Below are 27,286 nucleotides of genomic sequence, written 5' to 3'. Positions count from 1 at the left end.
ATAAGATGAGAACGGAATCACACCTACAGGACAAATGAAAATACCACTTTCTCAATAGACAAGGAGAAACAAGTAACAGCAAATGATTCCGATGTATGTGATAAAATGAAAGGGGTGAATCTTACCTACACATTTTATGATATGTAGGGGATTTACGAGATTGAACTTGATAAATATCAAATTCATACTTTTCTTTCGAAAAAAAAAAACTTACATGTGGTCAAATTAAGTTTACTTGGATTCACTTGATACAAATGAGCTTTAAATTAAACAAGGTGGTTAAAGTAAATCTTACACCTAATTTTGGTTTTCCTAATTTGTATGTGCTTTGAATGCTATCCTCATTCCTCTCGAAATTGATTAGACATGACAGAGGGAGTCTTCCCCAAATATACACGGCAAGTGTTCATTTATTGCTCCCTTCCTAAATTTTAACATTTTTTCAACACAAACATTAAGATTCTAGGTAACAAACTTTTTATCTGGATGGATGAATACCACATGAATACATATGCATCCACGTCATGGTGTAGTTCCATGCATGAAGGAAGTTTACTCACATTATAACAAATATACAGATCGAACAAAGCAACATCTGAAAAGTTGGAATCAGTTACAAACATCAGCAATTGCGATGTTTTAGCACCAGATAGGAATGAAAGCAATTCCTCTTAAGCATGCCGAGATATTTTTCATCCCAAATCCCTGGCAAATTTTATTTGTGGGCCATATCAATAACTGGTTCATACAAGACAAAACAACTAGCATTGATTTTTATTTCGTTTAACTGAATTGAAGGTTTCTTTCTATTTGATAGGTGATATTCATGTGTTCTAGACTAATAAAAGAACACATTGTCAATTGTGTGATGACATCTTACCCTTTAGGAAGAGCACAATTATTGCCATAATTATCTAGATGAGAAGGGAGAAATCAAAAGTCCCGTGTATTTTTTGGAAATATTTGAGGTTTTGAGCCACCTTCTACTGTGAGAAATAAATCCTGAGGTACAGGTAAGTTGCTAAGCGACCCCTTTCTTCATGTACAAGCACAGCCCTAATGGAAAAATAGGCTATCAACATCGCATAGGCATAGACGGTTAAATCCATGGCATCATAGCCTGAAAGTTAAGTTCTTAAATTTCGTGAGATTGAGTTGTAGAAACTCTAATCCTTTTAATCCGAAGTTGCCAAAATGCGCTACCATTACAGCTTTCTTGGCTGCATATAACCAACTGTTTTCAGAGTTCATATCACGTATGCGGAAATGTCCTTTGTATTGAGGGATATGTGTAGATAATAAGGACAAGTAATATAACCTTGTCCATCAACCAAAACGCAATTGTCTTGTCACCAACTAGAGCTTGATCATGACTTTCTGCATAAGAAACACACTTCTCCGACCACCTTCTGTTTGTGAGTGTGTGAACAATATCACCCACTCTCCAATCCTCATCCCTTTTCCTGTTCAAATAACAAGACACAATGTGTAAGGATAATTTGTAAGTCAAATCTCTGGAGTCATATTAAGGATTATGATCAGTGCAGTCACTTGTTTTTTTGGATAGTCCAATCAGTGCTCTCAGCTTTGAACAAAGTTTATTATCCAGTAAACACTAAAAATATTCCATCTATTCTTAAACTCAGTGTCCTATCATGAAAATAACGTGGATGCAGAGAACCTACGGGTTACATCTGGATCCCATCTAACAAAATACTAAATTTGGCAGAGGATGGATTTGCAATAACACATTTCACTCTCCCATGGCCGTCAAATTTCTTCATATACCGTAAAAAAGATAGAGCTGTGAGCAGCGTTGCGTAACAACAGGTCCAATACGCATACACGATACACAAAGATCTATAAAAGGGACATGATGTCATAAGATCACTAATTGTCCCAGAAGCTTTACCTAATTAAGTATATCGAGGTATTCAACACCCTCCCACGTTTGCAAACATGCATTGCGCAGAGAAATTCAAACATCCATATCCAGAGAGAACGAAATGCTAAGGGAAGAAGCAAATTACAAACGGGAGACAAATACAAATCTGGACATGACCCAAGACCTACAAATAGAGGGACATGACCCAAGACCTCCAAGAAACTACATGTTACGGTGAACGTAAATAGGTTATTCATTTATTTATTATGTTTTTATCTTCCATGTTAAGGGTACTATAGTGTTTTGGCCTTAATGTCAATGGGGTATGCCCAAGGATATTAGGGCCAGCCTAGATAACCCCATTATTAGTCTTCTAACATAATCTTATGCTATACAATAACCTTTTTGGTCTCATACAATAACCTTTTTGGTCTCTCTTTTTGGTGCATCAATGTTACTTTGCATTTAAATGATCTTTGTTCAAAGAAAAATCAGCACAGATTTAACACTCGGTTCATGCACAATTTGGGTCAAGCACATCTGCTTGAGCTCTAATCAACAGTTACAAGCTAGGCTCAGCTCAGATCAACCAAACGACGGATTAGATTACGGTGGTTTTTCATTCTATTCAAACCACTTTTCGTTTCCCGGTTGTTACATGCAAAAAAATACTTCAAACAAAAAAAGAGTCGAACCAAACGTCTCATACATGACCTTGCATCACCATGGAAGTTATTCACCATCATCACTTACGCTTGAAGACTGTTACAGATGAAGGCGGGGGCAGCTAGGGCTTGCAGCCCCTCAATTTTTAAAAAATAAAATAGCACCTTATAAATTTTGGTGTATATTTGCAAAAATAGCACTTGGACCTCCACAAGTTCTTAAAAAAATTATCATTACCATATAAATAAGCGAAAATCCTATGTGTACCGACCATTTTTGGACCGAAACCGTACCGACGGCCGCGCGCGGCCGTCTCCGGCCACCGGACGGCCGATCCGAGCCGTCCAAAAATTTTAAAAAAAAAAACCGAGGGGCCCCGCGCGGGAATTAACGTCATCCGATGTGTGTAGGGTGCTTGATCTAAACACCCTATTTTTCGTGTATACATATATACACGAAAAATAGGGTGTTTAGATCAAGCACCCTACACACATCGGATGACGTTAATTCCCGCGTGGGGCCCCTCGGTTTTTTTTTTTAAAATTTTTGGACGGCTCGGATCGGCCGTCCGGTGGCCGGAGACGGCCGCGCGCGGCCGTCGGTACGGTTTCGGTCCAAAAATGGTCGGTACACCTAGCAGTACTCATAAATTTTGGTGTATATTTGTAAAAATAGCACTTGGACCTCCACAAGTTCTTAAAAAAATTACCATTACCATTATCTCTCTAAACAGTAAACAGTAAGTAAACTAATCTTAATCATCCAAACTCATCCTAGATTTTCTTTTGGGAATCCCCCTTCATGAAAATCCTACGTCCTCCAATGCTTCCTGGTACTTCTTATACTGAAGATTGGAAATGCAATATAATATGCATATCACAATTCAAACTTAACAAACCTGAAACCTTTCTGAAATTTCAGAACTTTACGTAGTATCATTTTTCACAAGATGGCCAGGATAAACAAGCCTCAAAGTAAAACATTGAGCTTGATTTATTCTCACAAATGGACCCAAGACACCTCGAAGACACGTGAGGTCCATTTACATACCAACTAGGCCCTAATGCTCAGTGAGGAAGCAGAGCCTCATAGATTTGAGTACCTTTTGACGAATAGTTGCTTTTTCTTCTTTTCCCCATTCAATCCGCCATGACACTGCATTCCTTTTACAGATCACACTCGGCTCATTTGACCTAAGTTTGACTTGTATCACTACTTTAATAATCGCTACCCTCTCCCTTCTACTAAGCATCTACCATACCAAATAAACCTTAAAATTCATAGTGCTTGGAAATTCTATTTACTCATCTTTATACAGAAAGCTACCACGTGTGCTTTTACTCTTCTTTACCGTGAAACACCTTTTACGCGAAAAGCAGAAGGTGACCGTGTGTTTAATAAGCACGTGCCCCCAGGTTTGGGCATCACTCCTTTGCCAATAAATTATCAAAAGTGCAAGTTATACATCATTATTCCCTTTAGACTAAAATGGTTCATCAATATCAGAAAGAAGGAAGATGAGCACACCTCATATATAAGATTGAAAACAAACTCCCTCCTACCCACCGCTCGTTCCTTTTCAGTTTTTCCAACTTTTATGAGGTACATATATTTAATGCACTTAAAGTCAAACCAATTGCCTTTATTCCCACTTTCAAAACATCCATAAACACTTATAAGGGATACTTTTGAAGAACTACAAATTCTGTGAATCAATTTATCAAAGTAGACATGCATTTTGGGACACAAAATGGAAAGCTGGACCACGAAAAAGGGACGGAGGGAATACTACTTTTTGCTAGCAATATGGATAGAAGGAAAACAATACATTACCAGTCCGAAAAAATGTTCCAATTAACCTTAGTTTAATCCTTCCTATTAACTTCTGTTCCAACTAACTAAAAACCATTCCTACCAACTTCAGTTTAAACCTTTCTATTTGCTTAAGGTCACACCAAGATACACCCTGGTAAATAAATATAATATTTTAAATATATTTCTAGCTTCTTGATAGTGCTATTTCTCAGTTTTTCTTCTTTTCCTTCTTGTTTGCATAACTAAATTTGGCAAACATGTCACATTCTTCACGGCAACTAGGAGCACCATCCTTTTTTCTGCCAACCTTATGTTAACAAGAGTTTGGACTTTCAAGAGTAACATACTTGAGAAGCTCTATCCATTTATCCGCTATGGCCATATGCAAACGATAATCGAATCCCACGCCACCATCTTGAACAGAAATACAAAATGTTGGCATCCCGCTAACCTGGAAAGCAAGAAAGACTGTTTAGATCGACCAAAAGAGGTCAATACAAGCACATATTTTATCCTTGAAACAATGGTTGGCACCAGTTTGTTTAGTTGTCCTTTATTATCATATTTGACTCATGGAGATGCAATTCAGTCACCATTATAAAGAAGTGACTAACAAAGTTGTTGAATAGCTTGATATACATTCTTGGGCCTATTTCCCAGCAGCTTAAGCTTTTGGGATAGCTGGTAACTTAACATGGCATCAGAGCTCAAGTTGCGAAGGTCTTCGGTTCAAGTCTCTGTGTACGCATTTGTTTCCCGTTATTATTTTCTGCTGTGTACATTCTTTGACAGTATGCATGGGTGTTGCATCTCCACGTGCAAGATGGGATTGAACGTGAGGAAGGTGCTGACCAGCATCATACATTGTTGGGCCCATTTTCTAAGAGTTTAGGCTTTTGGGACATCAGGTTACCAAACAGAAGTCACTATTAAAGCCCAAAACATATCACGGAACACTGCCTCCGGCATTCTAAACATCAGTTGGATCAGCAAAACTCAAGCTTCTGTTAAACAGTACGAAAGCATTTAGAACCATCAGATTCACTTTACTTCCCGTATCAATTTGATAGAGCAATACACCATGCAAACAATTCTATACACCAACCTATCAATTTGCCTCTATTGCCGAAGACTAAAATTTTCCGACTCACCATATGTATCCTACACATCCGACAATCGATATGCTTAACGAACATGTTTCACTTGGAAAAGTGAAAAATGTGGAGATTTATGAAAATCAATTCACTTATTCAACCTTTTCCACTTGAAAAAGTGTGCCGATTTGGGTGTTAAAAGCCTTTTGAGTAGAGTAATAGGATTACATGAACTCAATTTTAGTATCTGTTCATTTGATGAATTTAAAAAGTTCAAAAACAAAAACAAAACATCAAAAATTCCAGCTAACTTTCTCATAACAGTCGTTTTGAATGGTCTTTTCTTCACTAGTATAGCTTCACTTTTGTTACAAATTACCAACTTAGCAATTCCAAAACACCACAAGTACGAGCCCTTGTACGTTCCAAATCTAAATTCGTATCACAAACTTTAGGGCCTTTTACTATATTATTTTGTATATTTTGGATAGACTCAAATCATAACAGCCTAGGTTTATTCCGATCCCCAAACCACTAGATCATCGGAATCGCTAATCAAAGCAACCACTCTGAAAGTACAAGGCAAAGCCACAAAAGACAGTTCAAAAAGCAACACGTTTGTATAATATATATATATAAATATATATATATATATATATATATATATATATATCGGGACGGTTCAAAGGACACCCAAAAAAATACCTAAAAAAACACCCCAAATCTAAATCTCATAGTTCCCGATCAAATTTTTATGATCCGAACCGTTCAATGTGTGCAAAATGTGATTTTAAGGGTGCCCGCGAGTAATTAGCAAAAAAAATGACCGGAAAAGACTTGATTTGAGCAGTTTCTATTTGAACCGTTCAATAAAAAACTGTTCGAAACTGTTCGGATCAAGTCCTTCCCGGTCATTTTTTTTTGCTGATTTCCCACGAGTGACCTTAAAATCACGTTCTGATCACATTGAGCGGCTCGGATCATCAAAATTTGATCGGGAACTATGAGGTGTTTTTTTGGGTGTCTCCGGAACCGCCCCGATATATATATATATATATATATAGGGGCCGGTTCCCCTTACACAAAAGTTGACACAACTTTTGACACAAATCTAATTGGAGTTTCACGCAAATGATCGGAGCTGTTCAATTTGTTTAAAATAGGTTTTTAAGAGTTCCCATAAAAAATCAACTCATTCCGATGGTTGCTTTCATATATAAGCAACCTACAAATTCAACATAAAGTAGAAAAAAATTAAAGAACGGACAAAATATACAGTAGATTGGGAAAAAATACATACATCTTCACCAATACTGATAGCTTCGCGAAAGAGACCATGAATTAGATCATTAACTAGCATCAGATAAACCACTGCATCAACATCGGTAGCAAATCCAAAATACTCGTTGTAGTTTCCTGTAAATGCTACCTAATAAAAACAAAAATAAGACAAAAAATCAGAAACTAGCAACCAGATTGCCAAATCAAATATAAACACACACATGTATATTTGCGTATGTATACATATACAGGCATGCATACAAACCCAGACACTCCTAAAACCAGTGTTCCTGTTATCCGACATAGCAACATATCATCCCGAAAAGTTTACCTATTACTCCCACCCATTAACTAATTGAAAATGTTCAGCTTTGGTTCATCTTGCAATGAAAACTTAACAGCATTCAGGAGCTCAACATATTCATAAAAATGAAGCTTATCTGCCAAATGAGATTGTAAGCAATTAAATCTGGTGTAACATACAGTTTAGCTAAGACTTTGACGGTAATGACCCTTACAGGATAAATAACAAAAATTCCAAACAATCTCCTTCAAAATTCTTATAATTGCTTTCATAAACATTTTAAGTAAAGCATCCACAAATACAGCACCTAAACAGGAATACTAAAAAAGAAATGCTACATATCATTTGTCATCTTGCTAAAATTGAGAACACAGAGAATGCACTAAAAGGAAAAATAAGAGCCATGTGAACCAGCGTTCGCCCAGATGATAAAGGCAATAGGGCACAAGGCGGCAATGGTTGGAGCAAGCAAAAAAAGAAGAAGAAAGTTAAGGACAAACCTAAAGCAAGGGTAGTAACACAAGAGAATAGAAGAGAAAAGAAGTCACCAATTGTGAGAGAGTGCACAGTTCTCTTCAAGGCTTCTAGATTCAGAAGTCAGCACAGTGGTCGTGAGAATTTGCTAGTGAACCTAAACATGTCTCCTAACGAAAACACTAGGGAATAGAGCGAGACAAGTGAAATACATAAATAGAAGGTAAGAAAATTTCGTGGCAACTTCCCGTAATCTTCAAATTTTAGAGCCCCTTACAATCTTTTGAAACCATTTCTGATATCAAACATGACTATATTTGCACCGCAATTTGAGTTCACTTTAGGAATTAGCAAAACTGTTATGCCCATGTCTGTTGTAGCCATAGCATTTCAAATCAGGATGGTTAAATTTCAATATCAAACCATGTTATATTACCCCAACAAGAAGAGCACACAGGCGCATCATCCGGTGACATTTACCTGCAATCCATGGTGAGTATACATCATTGATGTAACACCATCAAATCTGAATCCATCAAACTTGTATTCCTCCAGCCACCATCTTGCATTTGACAGAAGAAATCTTATTACCTGAACAACAATAATAATTAGCATTTTGCCTATACCAATAAAGAGAAAGAGAAGGTAATTTTACCAAATTACGCTATAACTTGGATAATAGCACATACTTCCCAATGTCCGTAGTTAAAAAGACGCGAGTCCCACATCCAGTGATAACCTCGTGATCCAGAGTGGAAGTAGTGACTATCAGTTCCATCAAGCATGTTCAGCCCATCCAACGTATTATTTGATGCATGGCTGGATTCAGTTAAGTATTTAGGATCAATACAGAGCAAAAACAGGATTAATAGGTTGAAACTTGAAAGGAACACGTTAATGGTAACTGTCATAGTAATTAGTAACAATTATAAGACATTCTCATCAAGACACAATGGACTTCTCAGTTCTCATGGAAATAATTTGAAGAACCCAATAAAGACCTCTGTTTTGGTTGTAGAGATCAAACTCCATTGTCCAGTTTTTCTCCATCCCTCCCTCCCTACCTCCATAAAGTCACCAACGTATAAACTAAATATTGCATGAATTACCTTACCACAGGAGCCCTGAAAAAGATGAGGGAATGCTATGGTTATGTTACAATATGTTCTAAAAATTGTAAGGCGCTAGCCGGGCGTAAAAGGGGCACCTAGCGCCGAGGCGCCGATTAGGCGGGGGCTAGTCGGCCTACCGACTTTTAGAACACTGATGTTCATTTCAAAATTCAAACACCAACCTTCATAAAATAATATTGTAAATTTATGTTCCAACAGAAAAAAACCAAAAATAAAAAACATAAACTTGAATGTAAGGTAAACCATGAGTTTTTAAGTTACACAGGATCAAAAGGTGAAAGTATATAAACACCGCCTCAACTATCACTTTTTCCCACGAAGACCCCATCACATTTAAAATCGCCCATGGAGACCCCCTCAACTACTGGAAATTGAATTAATCGCCAACTCCGTTAACAGAATGAATGAAAGGACAAATATACCCTTTTTACGTCTCATACTGACGTCTCTCTCCCTCTCCTGACCGAACACACCCTTTTCTCCAACGCAACCAAATCCAAACCCCACAAAAAATGCCCAAATCTTTCCAGAAACTATCCAATTTTCTCTAGATTCAATGCCAACGCCAGCAACAACAGCAAAGAAAATTGCTTTCCACCACCGCCTCAACCCTCCCTCCGATGTACGGCACCAACGCCAACGCCATGAACATCCGACAACAACAGCAGCAAAGAAACCAGATCGAAGGCAAGGAAGACGACGATGTCGCAAGCGGGGAGTCAATCAACAAACCCAACAACATCCAATTCTACGACAATGGGGAGGGGGAGGAGGGGGGAGGAGGGGGGAAGGAGGGCAATGTCGTCCGTTCGATGTTGCAGGTGAAAGGGGAGAGGTGAGAGACAAGCCCTAGAGGCCTTGGACGACAAGGAGGCCGCCATCGAAGAGGTCGGGTTGGGTGATCTCGACGCCGCCGACGAAGACCTTAGAGGCATTAGGAGCGAAGGGGGTGATGGTAAGGCAGCGGGCAGGGGCTAGGGTTTCGATCTTGGTGGCGAAAGGGAGGGTACGGAGGTAGCGGAGGGGGAAAAGGCACAGGACGGTGTGTTCTCAGAGGAGGAGGGGGAGGGAGTAATCAGGATGGCAATAAATACCTAATCGACGGGTACTCGAACCGAAACGAACAGAAATAACCGAACTATAACCGAAATTTTCCCCGTGGGTATGGGTATGGTTGAGGCATTGGATAACTGAACGGGTATCGGTTCGGTTATGGTTTAACTGTTATCCGAACCGATACCCGAACCGAACCAAAATAATTAAATTACAAAAGTACCCTTGGTATATAAATATAGCAGTAGATGTACAGGGGTGTGTAGGGTTCAAAAATCACACCTCACAAGTCACAGCCGCACATCCTCTCTCTCTCCAGTCTCTCTCGGTCCCCCCCCTCCCCCTGCCCCTGGTTTTGATCTCACACCCTTCCCTCTCTCACTCTTCTCTAGTCTTCCACTACACAAACCCACTTCCTCCTCTCCAGCAAACCCACTTCCTCCATTCCACTGCAAAGAGAAGAGAGCGGCGCCTCCACTTCACTGTGACTAAAGCCGTTGCCGTTGAATCGTCGATCTAATATGCCGACTGCCGTCAATCACACCCAGAGAACGACGATCTTCCTCCATCTTCTCCGATCGACTTAGGCCGTCAGTCTCTCTCTGTGTTTTGAAATGGGTTCGTTTTGAAATGTGTTTTTGGGCTTCTCATAAACAGATCTATCAGTGGTCTATGAAGTTTCTTCCTAAATCTCATCAGTCTACATTTCTGTATATATGCGTGGTAAACATTCATAATTTTACAGAGTGTAGATTATTTTTTTTACGGAACAAGAGTGTAGATGAAGAAATGGTTTTGCTGCTTGGTTCTCTCTTATGGTTTTGATGCTTCTGTTTTCGATTACCCATTCGGTTCTGGGAATACCCGAACCCCGTTTGGTTCGGGTATGGGTAAAATCTCGTTTCCCCGTTCGGGTATCGGGGCAGATATGGGTACCGTTTCGGTTTCGGGGATCGAGTATGGATATCCCCATATCCGCCCCGATTGCCATCCCTAGGGAGCAGGAAGGGCTGTAGGTGAGGACGGAAGAGTCGGAGGGGACGAAAAAGGTGATTGGGCCGCGCCAGACGGTGGAGTTGGAGATGGAGGGAGCAGCGGCGGTGAAGTTTCTGAAGCCAAGGGAGGAGAGGACAAGGCCGAAGAGGAGGAAAGGCTGAGTTTGGTCTTGGTAGCATGATGGTGATGGAGGCAGGGTTGAGGCGGTGGTTGAAAGGAGGAGGAGGAGGAAGGCAAGAGTGAGGAGTTGCAGAGGAGAGAGGGAGAGAGAGAAGGTATATAGTTGTAAAAGGGCATTTTTGTACAGAAAAAGCCAATGTGACCTTCCAACAAACGGTTTGAGACGGAAGGGTGTTACTTGGGTAACGGGAGAAGTTGAGGGGGTCTCCATGGGCGATTTTAAATGTGAGGGGTCTTCGTGAGAAAAAGAGATAGTTAAGGAGGTATTTATGTACTTTCACCGGATCAAAATTATATAGTAAGGGTTCTTACTTTTTGTTTATCTAGATTCAGATTTTGTTTTTTGTACTATTATTGAAAGGGTAATTTATCGTCCCACACACTCCCAATAATATGTGCTTCGGATAAAAATTTTATGAACTACACACTTGCGAAGTATGTGCATGAGCATATCTGTATTACCTCTGATTTCTGAATAAACAAAACTGAACATCAAACTCAATCTCCAACAAAGAAAACCACATCTCATCTTACAAGGATTAGCAGTAAGTCAAGGACTGGGGGACTGTCCCTTAAAGGGACAGCACGGTGCTGTCCCAATCAAGCGGCGCCCGCTCTGATGATCGAAAATGTTCACTTCGTAGAGCTCGTCAAGTAGTACAACTATGCAAAAAATTAGCTCAATCGGATATCATTAAGTGCCTAATTGGAACATTTTTATCTTGAAAAGAATGGATCCGAAACACTGGATCAAATCCATTGAAACCCATAATTGGCAAGTTTGGGAACCTACTTTTTGGCTTTTCATTTTTAGCTTTTTAGCTTTTTGGATTATGGCCAGAATGTATTTTGAGTATGGTAGGAGTGTTTGGGAGATTTGTGCAGAATGTATTTTGAAATGTAGTAGTGTTTGGTAGATGATTGTTGAAAATGAATTATGGGTTGGATTTTTACCATATTGCCCTTTGTCTTTATTACTTTGTCGAAAATGAAAGGAGGAAAGTGGGTATTTTGGTAATTGACCACAAAATGGAAAAATGCAAAAATGTGAAACACCTCTAGACCTGTTTCTGGGTTTTTGCCTCTCAACCAAAAAACCAAGAATCCATTCTCATAATGGGGTGCCAAACACCCAAAATGAAAAAATGAAAATGCAAAAATGAGAAAATGGGGTTCCCAAACACCCCTATATGTGTTCTGATCAAGCACTTAATGAAAGCATGTGTCCCAAAAGTCAAATATTACCTGTGTACAATGTCCATTAGAACAACCAGACCTAACTCATGAGCTCTATCTATCATAGACTTTAGTTCGTCAGGAGTTCCACAACGGCTACTAGGTGCAAAGAAATTAGTCACATGGTACCTGAGGCACGAAAATAAAACATTAAATCCTGAAGGTAAAAGTGAAAGAAAGCAACACTCACCTGTTTATAGTTACAAAGTATGGAAGATGCACCCTACTCCACATAGAAAACTAAAAGGAAACTACAGCAAGTTCCACTAAAATCTCAACACAAATTACCCAAAACTAGCGTAGTAAGAGTGCTCTTGAATAGCCATGATTTGAACAGCATTATAACCGAGCTTTTTGATGCGAGGAAGAACATCATCTCTAAAGTTTGCATATGTATTTATCATTGGTTCCTGCATCTCAAAGTCAAAAAGATTGTTAGGACCCGTCATGGAACTTCTAATATCACCACAAAGGATAAAGGATGATGTACAAAAAAAAAAACCATCAGGCACAAAATGCAATCACCTCCCCTTTTCACTCAGTGGGATGAAAAAAAATGAAAGTGCATAGATGCATGAGAACAAGGCATGCAAATGCGTGAAAAGAACAATCCAATAACTTTTGATGGAGTGGAGGCTAAAATTCCAGAGTACTGTTGAATATCAGGGTAATTTATGCAAAATGCAATTAACAACACTCCTTGCTAACTTGAATGAACAATAAAGTTTTCTTGGGTAAGCCAGTGGGTGAACGACAAACTGCATACAGAGCAAGAACTTTTGATGGAGTAGAGGTCCAAAATCTAGGAGTGGCGAGGAGGCTTTTAATGTATTTGGTGAACCCAACAAAAATTATATTTTTATTTTCAATATAAAACGTCTCACCTCCTTTTGCAATGATGGCTTATAATACATTCAGTATATCACACTTTTTGAGATGAGTAAAGGCTATATCAGAGATTAAAGACACATAAGCCCACCTTAAAATTGTCATGCACGCGAACAAAACACGAAGATGAAGAACTTCACAATCGTAAAACAGGGTAATCTCCAATCATATCGCACAAAAAAGGCTTGTATCAGTTGTATGTAGGTCAACTCTTGATCTACCACTCAAGATTTCTGAAGACGTAACTGACCAGCATTGCCACTAAACATGTCTCAAGTACACACTAAATGAACAATGTAGTATTGCACGCATATTCAGATAACAGAAAAGTTAAGTCATTTTCAGACATGCATAACATATCTAAGAAAACATGTGCTTTGGCATGTGGTGCACAGTGCCATGTAAGTACAGTAAACTAATAATGGGAAAACTATCTAAATAGAAATGCATTACTTATGAGAGAGTGGGAATTGCACACCGTACTACTCATTCCAACATGTGACTCATATATCCTCAGTGACTTTGGTTTCTTCGGTCGAGGATGTTTAAACGAGTATTTCTCCTGTAGAAAATGAAGAGCAATCGTCAGCCAAGGACAAGAATAACAAATCAATTTACACTGTAATAAGTTCCTAATATTATTGCTAGGGCCTTTTCTCTGATTCGATAGTATTCACTTTGAAGTTGAAAAAACTATAAACAGGTGGGGATTAATGTGTTGAGAACATGAAGCACAGAGAGGGTTAATGGGAGGACATGTGGCAACAAAAGAATAAAGAAGTGTAATGGGTAGTTTTAGGAGGTTATGGAAGTTATTTCTTATCATTTTTCCACAAATAGCCCCCTTGGGCTCCATTGTAAAGGGTCCAGGACCAAATATATAGTACATTATCTTACATTTATGTTCTTCCTTCCATAGGAGCATAATAATGTAACTTAGATTCTTCAATCTCCTTGCTTCGAAGGAGTAGTTTGACATAGATTCAATCCAAATTTTGTGAATTCTTCTCTTCCTCTTCTTCTCTTTTCTACTTTTACCTTATGTTCTTACGCTCGAAAGAGAAGTCCTCTTCACTGAAGCGCAAGAAGTAGAACCATCGGGAGCGGGGGCGGGGACGGGGGAGCGGATGATCACAGAAGTGTGGGAGCGCCATTGGGAGCGGTTAGGAAAAATTATTAAAATTATAAATATATTTTGGAATTTTATATTGTTAAATGTCAATATAAAAATATTATTCTACCACAAAATATTACTATTAAAATTATAAGTTTCTAGTTATATTTCAACATTTTTATTGTAGCACATGATTACACAATAGAGCTCTTTGTGCATATTAAGTAGGCGTAAAAGTTAAGGGCATTAATATGACTCTAGAAGGTTAATATCAGATGTGCTCACTAACAAGATCAAAACAACTTTAAAGGTACTAATTGCAACTTGAATCGTAAGTCTCTCAACCGTTTTTTGGGTGTAAGTTCCCATATAGGTAAGGAACGAGTTCCCGTCGTCATTGGGACGGGTTTCTTGGAGTTTCCTTCGACTGGAACGCGGAAATGCGTTTCCGTCGAAGAAACGTGTGCATAGTTGAAGGTTCCTGCAACTAAGAGTAGAACCTCGACACAATCGGTTGATACGAATTTGGCTTGTATCAATCTCTGTAAAAGACAGCAAACATCTTTTGGGCATGCTCGGTGGGACTTGCACATGTAAGAAAGCGATAAATTCAGTCCGAGATGCAAGGATTGATAGCTCAAATTAGACCAGTTCTTGTCTATGTTCAGAATGATTTGAGCCATTCAAGGCACCAGTACGTGGCATGAATGACTATAACTAAGGAAAAAGTGCTAGTCCATTGTTAGGGCTTGTCCCACATTGATTTATTATAAACTCCAAAACTAGAATGAGTTTGGGCCTCTCCCCTCATTGCCAATTGGTTTTGAGTTGGATGCTTTGTCATGGTATAAGAGTCAAACCCTAATCCCCCACCCTCGCAGCAGCAGCCGCCTTCTGCTGCGATCCGCTATGACAAGAACCACCCTCGCGTAACCCATCCAATCGTCGTACAGCTCCATACAAAAAAAATAAGCCTCGCACAGCCCTCACAACCCCTCGCGAAACCCTAGTGCAACCTTTCTAATCGTCTGACAATATTCTTGGGTCTACTGGTTCGCTTTGTTTTTTGGTTTCACCGAGTTGTTCTTGGATCTAAAGTATGATTTGCAAGATTTGGACTACCTTCGTGCGTCGATGAATCATGAATCTCTCTGTGGTAAGCAGCCTTCACGTTGGTGATACTTCAACTATGCTGGTTGTAAGTTTTGTTGAGCTCTGTTTGTTTCACCTGTTTTTGGTACCTGGTTGTGAACGCATTTTGGGCTCATTATTTGGTGTTCTTGATGCCCATATTGCTTGGTCATTGGTCCTTCCATGTTGGTTGTTGATCTATTTTGCTTTGTTGGTTACTAGTTAATGTTGGGTTCATAACTGTGGTTTGCCACCTCTGCTTTTGTTTTCCATTTTTGGTCGTTGTTTGATGCATGTGTTGATGGTACTTTGGTAGTTAACCGTTCAGGTTGTTGGTTATTGTCCCCTGCGATATATTAGTTTATTTAAGATGGCCTTTTGATATTGGTTATGTTGCTATGTTACACCCTGATCGTTCTGCTTTGTCCACCACTATTTCAGGTGTTTCTTTCTCTCGTAGCTTTAGCCGTGGTGGTCGGGAGTTAGGGGAGGTGGTCATAGTAGTTTTGGTCATGGTGGCCATGGTTTTTGTCACGATTTTGGTCAAGGTGGTCGTATGCGGGTTGGAGGCAGTCGTAGTTGTGGTCGTGTTTCCTCAACATTGCATTATTGTAATGGCGACAATCACACAGTTGAGTATTGTTGGGATGTTCATGGTCGCCCTTGGGCCCGCCACTGTTATGAGGATGATGGAAAGCCGTTGTCTAACTTTTCTAGCTCCGCTCCGCATTTGGTTACTATTCCAAGGATGAGTATCGTAGCCTAGCTTCTATACAAACTTCTCAGATTCCATCTTCCTCCATATCTACATTCCCTTAGAAAGGTTCCTCCTTGGTTTGTCTTGTTGCCATTACTCCATGGGTTATTGATTTAGGCACCTCTGACCATATGACTTGTGTCTCTACTATCTTGACTATCTTGATTGCGTCCCATTCCCTCGGGAAACTGTCTCGTGTTACTTTAGCTAATAGTTCCACTACCGAAATTGCTGGTTTGGGTTCTATTACTTTAAATTCGTTTTTTCCTTTGGATTCTATTTTACATGTTCCTCGTTTTCCCTTCAGTATCTATGTTGCTCGAACTCAGGTAAGGGAATCGGGTGCGGATACATATCCAAGGGCAGACACCTCAAAGCTAAAAATAGAGGATTCGGGGATATGTATCCAAATTTGGACACGGGTGTGGGGATTCGCTGAATATTTATATATAAATAGAATTTTTTATATTATTAGTTATAAAAAATAGTATATATATCTCTTGGACATGTATTTTTTATTTATATTATTCACGGAAAATACTATATATTTTATGTAATTTTTTGTTAGATAAGTCATAAGTAAAAGATGGTGGGCACCAAAGTAATAAGTTAAAAGATGGGGTGGGGAAAAATACAACAAAACGCAGCAGATCTAGGTCTCGATCTCTTCTCCACTGACATCACTGCAAGTCTGCAACTCGACCAGCCTCGCCGACGATGAAACTCGACCAGCCTCTCCTCCAGTGACTTATCTTCCGCCGCCGATGATTCTTCCTCCGAAGGCGACCATCTGCTCGATGACAACGGCGAAACAATCTGCTCCGACAACGATGATCTTCGTCCAGGTGCTTCTTCTTCTTCTTCTTCTTCTTCTTCTTCTGTTTCCAACATGTCCGATTATTTTCCGACGAATCCCGTACAGATCCCGCACTCGTGTCAGGTCGGGTCGACACGAGTACTCTACCAAAAAATGGCGAGTCCGCGCAACATAGTTCAGTATTATGCCTGTTAGTAAAATCACCAAGGCCTTAAATTGCTCCATCACATATTTCAGGATCCCGAGATGGGGAGGAAGATTGGTGGTAGAGTTTGAACGTGGTGCCCTGTACTATTTTGCCGAAGGAGAGCGAACTCCTGTTTGCCCTTCAGTCCTCAGTTTTCCCTTACATGAAACATGTAAATCTATCCTTCAATGAACAATTATATATGAAGTGTGCCGAAGGATAGCACACTTCATTCCTTTGATGAACAAGAATGTTTGTAGCATATCATACCAAAAAAAAAATTCTTTAACTTTATTCTCTAGAAGCAAATGTCGGTAAGGTCAACAGTTAAAAAAAGTCAAAAACAACTTTAACTTTATTCTCCAGTAGCAAATGTCGAGGATAATTGCCCAGTGCGTTGCTATATAATTTTAGCATCATCTCCATTTTTATTTTACAGCATACAATTCTCAGTATTTAATTTAACCACGTATGCAGCAAAAACCAACAAGAAAAGTACCTCCTCGGGTGGATCATAGTATATTCCATTAAAAGGAATTTTCCCAGGAGCCTGTACTGAAAACTTGATCCAAGCAGGAATTGAATCTTTAATACCAGATGGAGTATCCATGCGGATCTACAACAGAAATTATAGTAATTTTCAGCAGCATAAATGCCAAGACCACTACAAAAAGCAACCAAGAGTGAGAAGGTAAAATAAGCTAAGGTACTGACTGAAACTCAGACCCTATCTAAATATATCCAAAAAGTGGTAGTAAAGACCCAAAGAGGGTTGAAGTAAACAAGAAGTAGTTCCTCACAGTCGCAAAAATGGAAGCAATGTATGTGATATTAACAGTGTTTTATCAAGAAATGTATGAGCAACTTCTGACAATCAACGGTGACACCTAGCTAACGGTCATGGAAACTACATTAGTTACGCCTTCATATAAGAAATCTGCAATTTAGGGCCTGAGCAAGACTCAGATACTCACGAAAATCCAAATTGATTGAATGACTCGAATCTTCAGGCTAATATGCATTTGGTTGCCTTGGTGGCTCCACTCGAAATTCACTAGTTATGGGAGTTCTATAATGGTAGATAACGGGTGGAATCAGTGTTCTAAAACAATGAATTAACCGGCGATTAATCGTAGGCTAGGCCTATCCAATTAGGTCCGACTAATGATTAATCGCCGATTATTGATTAATGTGCACAGATTTAATCCCATTAATCGCTCGAAGGCGGCCAACCGCCCAACTAGCGCTTGGCGACTTTTAGAACATTGGGGTGGAATCTTTGATAGAGGGGGAGCTACACGAGACCAGCCCGGGCCCCGCCCCCTCCGCCATTTCTTGTAATCTATGTCTAAATAATTTTATAAATTTCATTCAATTTATTTAAACATCCTCCAAACCAAAATGTATAGACCATAGTTTCTCTGGGTACACTAAATTGGAATTTGTATACTACTTCACCATTTCGTTATCACAACTAACATGATGATTATAAAACTGAAGAAAACGATCACTACAACAGCCATTATCAATGACTTGTGATATTAAAATCTATATAAAACCTCACATAAAATTATTCAATTAGATTATTTAAATTTAGTGTCTAGGTCCAACATATCCTGTTACCCTTCATATATCGTGGGGTTCATATGCACACACAGAAACCTGTTATTGAATGGTGATGAATGTCGTAAGTTGCATGGTATCATCACTCTCTCGAAGTTTGTTCTCCGCTTTTCAAAAATGTTCATTCAAAACATGAAGAACATGAATCAATTTCATGACAACATTCTACAGATAAAAAAACTTCCTTAACAATTTGGCTTCCCTTGGGCTCAAATCCTGGTTCCACCCCTGCTTTGATCAGAATTCAATATAGAGTGAAGATGCCTAAATGACAGCTTCAGCACTGGGACAAGGATCCCAAAGAAAGTTAAATTGGTACCCAGAGAGGGGCGACACTATGTACACACCAGTGGGTGCAAATGAACCCACTCAACATTGAAAAGCTTCTGTCATATATAGGTGGTTTGACCACTCGAATCTTCTTCTTCATCTTTTTTATCAGCATTGACCACTCAAATCATTAACTGTATGAAATGAACCCAGAGCATTTTTCCTCTGAACCCACTTGCTTATTATCTGATTGATAAAGTGGATCAAGAGCCATATATATTCCTCCCCTAAAAGTGAACCACCCCAAAAATCTTTCACTCAATAGCATCCAATTTTCCACGCATGCGAGTGTAAAATTAAGGGTGTAGATCCGTCCAGGTGTGGACTTGTCCCAATGGATGTTCCCTTGGTTAGTTTCTTGCTAACCTTGGGTTTGGGACTCCGATGGGCATAGGATTATTCTTAGCTTTGTAACTCTAATGGGTCTCGGGTTAGAGATATAATGCCATCATTCCTTGTCCCTTTTTTGTAACAATTTCAGAGATTAATAAAAAAAAAATTGCCTTTCAAAAAAAAAGGGTGTAGATACATCAACCTAACAGAACGGAAAATTAACACACTGCATCATATATTTCCTCTCCTTCGCTTTCCCTCTCTATTCCACTTTTCCTCTCCTTCGCTTTCCCTCTCTATTCCACTATTCCACTTTTTATCGAACGGTTCAAATAAAAACTGCTCGGATGAAGCCCTTCCCGGTCAATTTTTTTGCTGATTCCTCGCGGGTACTCTTAAAATCACATTCTGAACACATTGAGCGGCTCAGATTATCGAAATTCGAACGGGAAATGAGAGGAATGGAGAGGTCCTTATTTTAACTAAAATACGGACCTCCTTATTTGAAAATGACTGTGTATGTATGTGTATATATATATATATATATATATATATATATATATATGCGAGCGTGTGTGTGTGCGAGCGTGTGTGTGTAAACTGGTTGCAGTTTAGTGAAAATTAGGTGTTGATGAGAAATGGTTTGTGCACTCTATTTTGTTATAAACGTACTAATTTTTTCTAGAGCTTATATTGTGTGTAACTGGAAGCACTACATGACACATCTATAAAAATGTGAAGTGCAAAAATCATTCCCCTATATCTATGATAAATGAGCGAAATCAAAGAGGCCATATAGCATCCGCTCGGGGTCAACTGAATCAAATTTTTTGACGCTCCAGCATGCTTTGATTTATGCAAGCTGAATGGGTGTTTGGATAATTATTGAGAGGACTTTCTAAAAACAAACTGCGGTTTTCTATCTCTATATGAGACAAAATCATAGAACAGGAGGAAAAATGAGAAGGGAAGAAGAGGAAAGAGAAGGTAAGGTAAGCTGAGTTCTCAAAATTGGATGACAGTAGGTTGTATAGCATATTACCATGAACCCACTGCATCGGTTTTCTAGAGTCGCCACAGTAGCCAGAAGTTTATGTCATGGTCAGCCTAAAGTTGGTGAAGTGCTGGAAGGAACCATGTTGATGGCTCTGAGAAAATCGTACTGCATGGTTGTTTAAAACAAACAGTCAATCTACGTGGTGTGCTAAAAAACCCCTCGGGGATTCCAATCCTGCTCGTAGTTCTAATGTTCATACAAGTTCCAAGGAAAGGTATGTGGAGGACCTCAACCAGATTCAGAACAATACTGATAATAGAATAGTTAAAGAGATCACTATACCCAAAGCTGCAATGGTTAAAGATACACCTTGTTGGATTGGTAAAGTAATGGCACCTTTAGCAAAAGATCAGCTTATAATCTCATTAATGATAACACTCCCAACCAGACCAACTGGTGGAGTTGGTTATGTAAACTCAATCTTCCAAAGTTGAAAGGATTCAAGTGGGCTTTGTTCTACGGTGACTTACTCACGAATCTCCAAAGACAAATTAGAGGTATGACTCATGATTAGCTGATGCCCCAGATGTCATCTTGAGACTGGAGATTTAAATCACCTATTCATTCTTGCCCAATAACAAAAGCAATGTACTAACTTTCCTAATTTGCAGGTCCAGGAAGGTGGGATTACAGATTCGGGGGGGCTGGTTATCCTCGAATCTTGAAAAGCACAATCAGGCTACCTTGGGTGCCCTTGGAATGTGCTATTCTCTATTGTTCTATGGAAATATGGAAATTTGTAGAGCTAGAAATAAGACATTTTTCGAAAGACTTGTGATGTAGCAGATACCATCCGAAAAATCCACAAATATGTCAAAGTTTGCATAGCGTTTAAGCCCAAAATTATGCATTCGGTTCCCATGTTAGACAAATTAGTTGGTGGTTCCCGGAACGTGGGACACTAAAGTTAAAGAGGCAGTCCAGCATCTGCGGGGTTTGAAGGGGGCTTTCGGAGAAGAGGGGCTATGTAGGGGTACCGAAACTGAGATACGGGGTATCTTCAAAGTTATTTCTGACCATGATTTGGCCAACGGTGACATAGAGTGGGATTCTGAAGAGGCAATCAGAATGATCAAAGACAGACCTCCGCCCAACTCTCCCTTCAAACTTGTAGAGAAGCAATGCAACGCCTTAAAAACAAGAAACAGATGTATAAGTTTTTTTTCCCCTTTTGATGGAAAACAGATGTATAATGACCATACACTCTGGGGATAAACTAGGGTTGCGGACAGGTTGGCGATGATGGGGACACAACATGACACCCATCTGGGCACAATGGTGATTCTTACAGGAGAAATAGGGGCATGCTCTCCACTGACTTAGCGGGCATGGCTTTTTAAGAGAGGTTTAGTCACTTCTTAGTATCCTGTTTATCTAATCTGACGAGAATACAGGCAGTGTTTTTCTGGATGAGAATGAGGAGATTGAACGTTCCAGTCCAATTGTCCAGTGATGTCCAATCATAGGACAATGTTTTCGTAATCCTAGCAGCAGGTATTTGGTTGGCTCAGGACAATGAATGAGATAAGTGGGCACATATTGCTGTTGGGTTCTATCGTAGACTTGTCCACTATCCATTTAATTCACAAATTACCAAGCCATCACCCTTTGTAACAATGTCAAGAGTACACAAATTCACAACTCACACGGCATTGACCATCATGACGGAAGGTGTTCTTCGTGAGCCAGAAGTCTTATCTTTCTATCCATAAAGTTCAAAGAAAAAAATCAAGAACGAACAAAAACTTCAAGCAGCTAAACACGTGCAGCGATATGCACAATAATAAACTTCATCATTCTAGGTACCTAAATCAAAAATTGTTTGCATTTATCAAAGTGTTCAAAAAGGAGAAATGAGCTTTTCTAATATGTGGCATATTTAGAAACTAAAGCAGTCAACCATTGTAAACAAAAGGTGACCAGGGAAAAAATACCTTCACTCTAGAACCATGCGGGATTGGTGGAGAGCCATCTGCATTGTTCGGCAAAAAGATCTCCCAGACACCAAAATTGTCCTGTTCATAATCCGTATATTTAGTTTCATGCTATGGTAAGTCACTGAACAGCCCTAAACAGAATTAAATCAGTTTTTGCGATAAAAATAGTAAAGTTTAATGCTGTGTTAGCATGGAAATGCAAATGATCTAGCTACGTGGGTTTTGGAATGCATGTTCTCGAATATGGCACACCTCTGTTCCAAAATGCTGAATTTAGCGATTAAAAGCAATCCGACCAGTAGTCCAATTTACTGGATATCGTACCACATTTAGTGCAATGTAGCATGCCATTATCTTGTTCCCATGCCTTATGATCCGCATTATTGGATACATACTACAAATATGCAAGCAATAAATCTCAGTGCAGTCAAGTCTTAACCATTAACAGGTGTTGGCAACTATCTGTACTTTTTTACCCTCTCAGCAAGTGCCACAAATATGGCAGGTGAACGCTATGCCAACCAACACCTAACAAACTTCTTGATTGGAGACAATAGGATCAATACTCATGCGGCTGTTTCCTCTCATCAAAATCTCTTAAATAAAACTAATGTCAGCTTCAACAAGAAATGGCAACCAAAGATATAGAAAAGCTTGGAGACTTCAAAATTTTCACTACACAGGATCCACAAACCACCCTATGTACTTATCGTCTTATCCTGATCCATAGACCTAGTATCAGTCTAAGTAACATGGCTTCAATTCAGCTCATCATTCATCAATACAAACAAAGGTTTCATCCAGAGGAAAAGTTCGATTCAACAATGATATCATGTCATCATTGGCAAGTCATCAGTTAACAGTAAACCACCATCCAGGGACAGAAAACTTCACTATGCAAATTTGCCAGTAAGCCAGATGAGTTGGATCACATAGTTACATGTAGAGAGTGGGTTCACTTTGATGTGCTTCCAATGCCAATAAAACGTAACCCATCCAATGGTATTTAACATCCAGAAAACTAAAATGCATTCCAAGCCGAAATATCACAAGTACCACCTCGTCCCGGGCCATTGCAAGGAAAACTATAACTCATCCTTTTTATCTGGCATTAACTTGGAACCGTGCGCATCTAAAGCACCTTTTACTAAGATCAATATAGCTATATGTAAACCTAGAGCAATAGCATGATGAACTAAAAAGTCTCCCGGACCTATTGTCCCATCTGGTGATTATCATTGGATGGTGATACCAAGTGTCAATGATGATGTGGTATCATCGTGGCACTGAAGCTAAGGTGCAAAAATCTTCAGTAAGACTGAGTCACTGACTTCCAGCCAGGTAAGCTGAAGCATGAAGATGACATAACCATATGCATCTTGTGATCAACAACTCCTTCAAATGATTGAAAAACAACAGACACTCAAAAACATAAATAACGATCACCATATATAATGAAGCACATTGAAGGAAAACTGGCAAAACAATCTCAAGGAAACAAGATAACTCCTTCACTTGGACTTATCAGGAAAAGGAGAAGATAGTGGAATTTAGTTTACTGCTATCATAACCAGCAAAATCTGTAACCTTTACCTTCCAAGAACCCTTATAAGTACCACTGTAACTACTATGTCCACCAGGAATTTATTTCATTACGAAACAAGATAGCATTAATGATATATCATGCCAAGGATAGGATAAAGAATGAGAAGGAGCAATTGCAACAAGATAAAACTAGAACTTCATTTAGGAGAGAGAGAGAGAGAGAGAGAGAGAGAGAGAGAGTGCATGAAAAGGAAAAATATACGATCCAAACCATTTAACAAGATAATAGAAGCATTTTCAACAGTAACTGACATAGATACATTTAAAAAGATAACTGTGCAATATCAACATACCCGAGTCATGATGTCTGCATTAGGATTCCAATTGTTGAAATCTCCAATCAACGCAGCAGACTGGAAAAGGTATAGTACAGTAATCGTATCAAACGCAATCACTAACTAAAGATCTGAAATGCAATGAGAATTGAGCAAAGAATTGTAGCTTATACAAATGATGTAGTATGTAGTAAGGGTATTTATGTCTTTTTGTATGGGGTCTATATATAGGTGTTGGAGTCCTTTCTTTTGGTAGCTTTCATCATTTTGAACAAATATTATCAAGAGCTAGTCTCTTTTGTATCCCATTTGGGAGTTTCTCTCTACATTATCTATGGGTATCCTTGGTTGCATCATTTGGTATCAGAACTTTTAGGCTCGATCTCCACCATTCATCTCGCCGGAAACTTTGCCGGAAACCTAAACCTCGCCAGAAAATCTCGCCGGAACCCTAAAACGGCACCGGAAACCTCGCCGGAACCCTTACACACCTCAAACCCCTTCAAAGTCCGTAGATCTTACCATTTCCAACCCATTTCAGCCTTCAAATCAAGCATTCGGAGTCCTAATCTCTCATTCGCGACCTATTGGAACCTGTACGAAACCAAAATCAGCACACCCAGGCCTGTACGACCTCAGAAGGAGCTCTAAACCCTGATTTCAACACCTGAAACTCACCAATCGACCCTTTTCGGAGCTGATCTCTACGTTTTGAACAACCAAAACCCCTTTTCGGAGCTGTTCTACCCATTTGGGAGCTCGATCAACCCATTTGAGAGCTCGGTCTGCTCTTGGAACAGAAACCCATTGCTGTCAGAGCTTGGAACAGACACCTTGGGCTGCGAAACACATTTTCGGCTCTTGAATCACTCAATCCAGGCTCGTACGACCTTCGGTTGGCCTCGAAATAGTTGAATAGTGGTTGATCTGCCCTCGGTTTGGCTTGAATCTGTGGGTCAGCGCTCTTTCAGCACTCGAACAGTGGTAAGGGTCTCTGATTTACTCTTTTTGGCTCTCGAATCTGCATTTTAGTGCTCGATTTCAACTGGGTTATCTTGTTTGTTGTTTGCTGCGATTTACTGCGATTCTATTGGGGAATTGTTGTTTGTTTGCGATTTGTGGTGGGGTGGAGTCTTGAGTTGACTGGGTTTTCCTCATTTGGGGTGAACTTGCTCGTTTTGGAGTTGATTGTGGTGTTGTAATGGCTTATCGGGCTAGAGGTAGAAGAGGAGGTAGAGGTAGAGGCTTTGTGATGAACAATGATGAAGAGAATGAGTTTGGCAACCAAAACCATGAGATGGAAGAATTGAGACAACAAGTTGCTACCCTAACGGCGATGGTGCAAAACTAGCAAGTGTCGCGTGCGGGTAGTGGAGGGTCCGACGACTCTCATAGTCACTTTGACAATCCGTTTGGCGATCCGAATTGGCTTAGACCACCTTCCGCTCACTTTCCTTATAGCTAGGAGAGGAACATCAAGATTGAACTTCCCGAGTTCAATGGAAGTCTTAACCCGGATGAGTTTGTTGATTGGATTCATACCGTTGAAAGAGTGTTTAATTATGGAGAAGTCTCCGAGGAGAAGAAGGTGAAGTTAGTGGCTATCCGTCTCAAAGAAAGAGCTTCCGCTTGGTGGGAGCAATTGTAAGGAACTCGGCTACGAAGAGCAAAATGAAAGATTAGAGAATGGAAGAAAATGAAGAAGAAACTCAATGAGCAATTCTTGCCTTTCAACTATATGCAAAACCTCTACAAGAATTTGCATAATCTCAAACAAATTGGGAGTGTTGATAGAGTACACGTAGGCCTTCTATCAACTTGTTGCTAGAGTTGATTTGAATGAAAGTGAAGATCAAATGGTTGCAAGGTACATAAGTGGGTTAACAATCACAATCCAAGATGCCCTTGCTATGCAAACTTTGTGGACGGTTTCGGAAGCTTACAATTGGGCCTTGGTGACCGAAAAGCAAGAAAAGAGGAAGTTTTCGAGATCCGATCAACAATATCAAGGCGGTTCCAAGTCCAGGCAGCCTTTTTACTCTTATGCTAGGGGTGGTTCTTCCTCTAGTGGTGGCCAAGGTGCTTCTTCCGGGGTTGGTACTCAAAACCGAGCAGATAAGGCTTCAACACCCGCTCAAAATCAGCCTCAATCCGGTGCTTCGGGAGCTCGAAATCAATTCCAAAGTGGGGGTTTCAAGTGCTTCAAGTGTGGGGAACCGGGTCACAAGTCTTCAAATTGTCGTAAGGCTTCTGGAGGTCATAACAAGGCACTTTTCATTGAGGAGGTTACAGAACAAGATTGTGAGAATGATATTCCTGTTTATGACGAAAAAATATGTGAAGAAATTGGAGGTGATAATGAGGAAGAAGAAGACTATGCGTTGATGATAAAAAAGACTCTCCTTACTCCTAAGGATGCTAGTAATGAAGATTGGTTGCGTACCAATATCTTTTACACCACTTGCAATGTTGGCGGTAGAATTTGCAACATGATTATTGATTGCAGAAGTTGTGAGAATGTAGTCTCACAAGAGGTGGTGGACAAGTTACAACTCAAAGTGGGGGAGCATCCCCATCCTTGTACCCTTTCTTGGTTCAAGAAGGGCAATGAAATCAAGGTGACTAAAAGGTGCTTGATATCTTTCTTCATTCGGCAAAAGTACTTTGATGAAGCTTGGTGTGATGTGGTTCCTATGGATGCTTGTCATATACTACTTGGTCATCCGTAGCAATATGATAGGCATTCCATCCATGATGGAAAGAAGAATACCTACACCGTCCTTAAGGAGAAGCGACAATTCACTTTGTTACCTATGAAGGAGAAGGTGACTACAAAGCCTCCTCCCACTACATTGCTTGCTTCTAAAGGATTTCTCAAGGAAAGTCATGAAACCGGGTATGATCTAGCGTTGGTTCCTATGGCGGATATAGGTGTGTCGGATGTTCCCGAGGCGATTTCTAAACTTTTGAAGGAGTATGTTGATGTGTTTCCTCAAGAGTTGCCTCCCGAATTGCCTCCTTTGCGAGATATTCAACATTGTATCGACTTGGTACCCGGGGCGCCCCTTCCGAACAAGCCCGCATATGGAATGTCTCCAAGGGAGAGGGAAGAGAT

The 27,286-nt window shown here is 39.8% G+C and overlaps 1 protein-coding gene across 2 annotated transcripts in view; it reads right to left on the bottom strand.

The window, feature by feature from the left end:
- LOC131322320 (1,4-alpha-glucan-branching enzyme 2-2, chloroplastic/amyloplastic-like) overlaps positions 1-27,286 on the bottom strand; it is a 63,446-nt gene that overhangs the window by 24,487 nt on the left and 11,673 nt on the right. For both annotated transcript variants that reach the window (XM_058353607.1, XM_058353608.1), the window contains exons 6-16: positions 24,190-24,249; positions 22,289-22,369; positions 17,511-17,627; positions 13,484-13,567; positions 12,406-12,527; positions 12,127-12,246; positions 8,209-8,338; positions 8,000-8,110; positions 6,761-6,889; positions 4,714-4,817; positions 1,319-1,463 (exon numbers count right to left, since the gene is read on the bottom strand). In XM_058353607.1, coding sequence (XP_058209590.1) covers positions 1,319-1,463; positions 4,714-4,817; positions 6,761-6,889; positions 8,000-8,110; positions 8,209-8,338; positions 12,127-12,246; positions 12,406-12,527; positions 13,484-13,567; positions 17,511-17,627; positions 22,289-22,369; positions 24,190-24,249 — 1,203 coding nt within the window. The remainder of the gene's footprint in view (positions 1-1,318; positions 1,464-4,713; positions 4,818-6,760; positions 6,890-7,999; positions 8,111-8,208; positions 8,339-12,126; positions 12,247-12,405; positions 12,528-13,483; positions 13,568-17,510; positions 17,628-22,288; positions 22,370-24,189; positions 24,250-27,286) is intronic.

Source organism: Rhododendron vialii, chromosome 4a (assembly GCF_030253575.1).
Source record: "Rhododendron vialii isolate Sample 1 chromosome 4a, ASM3025357v1".
NCBI lineage: Eukaryota > Viridiplantae > Streptophyta > Magnoliopsida > Ericales > Ericaceae > Rhododendron > Rhododendron vialii.
The sequence above is the reverse complement of the archived record's forward strand: the minus strand, read 5'-3'. Positions and strand labels throughout refer to the sequence as shown.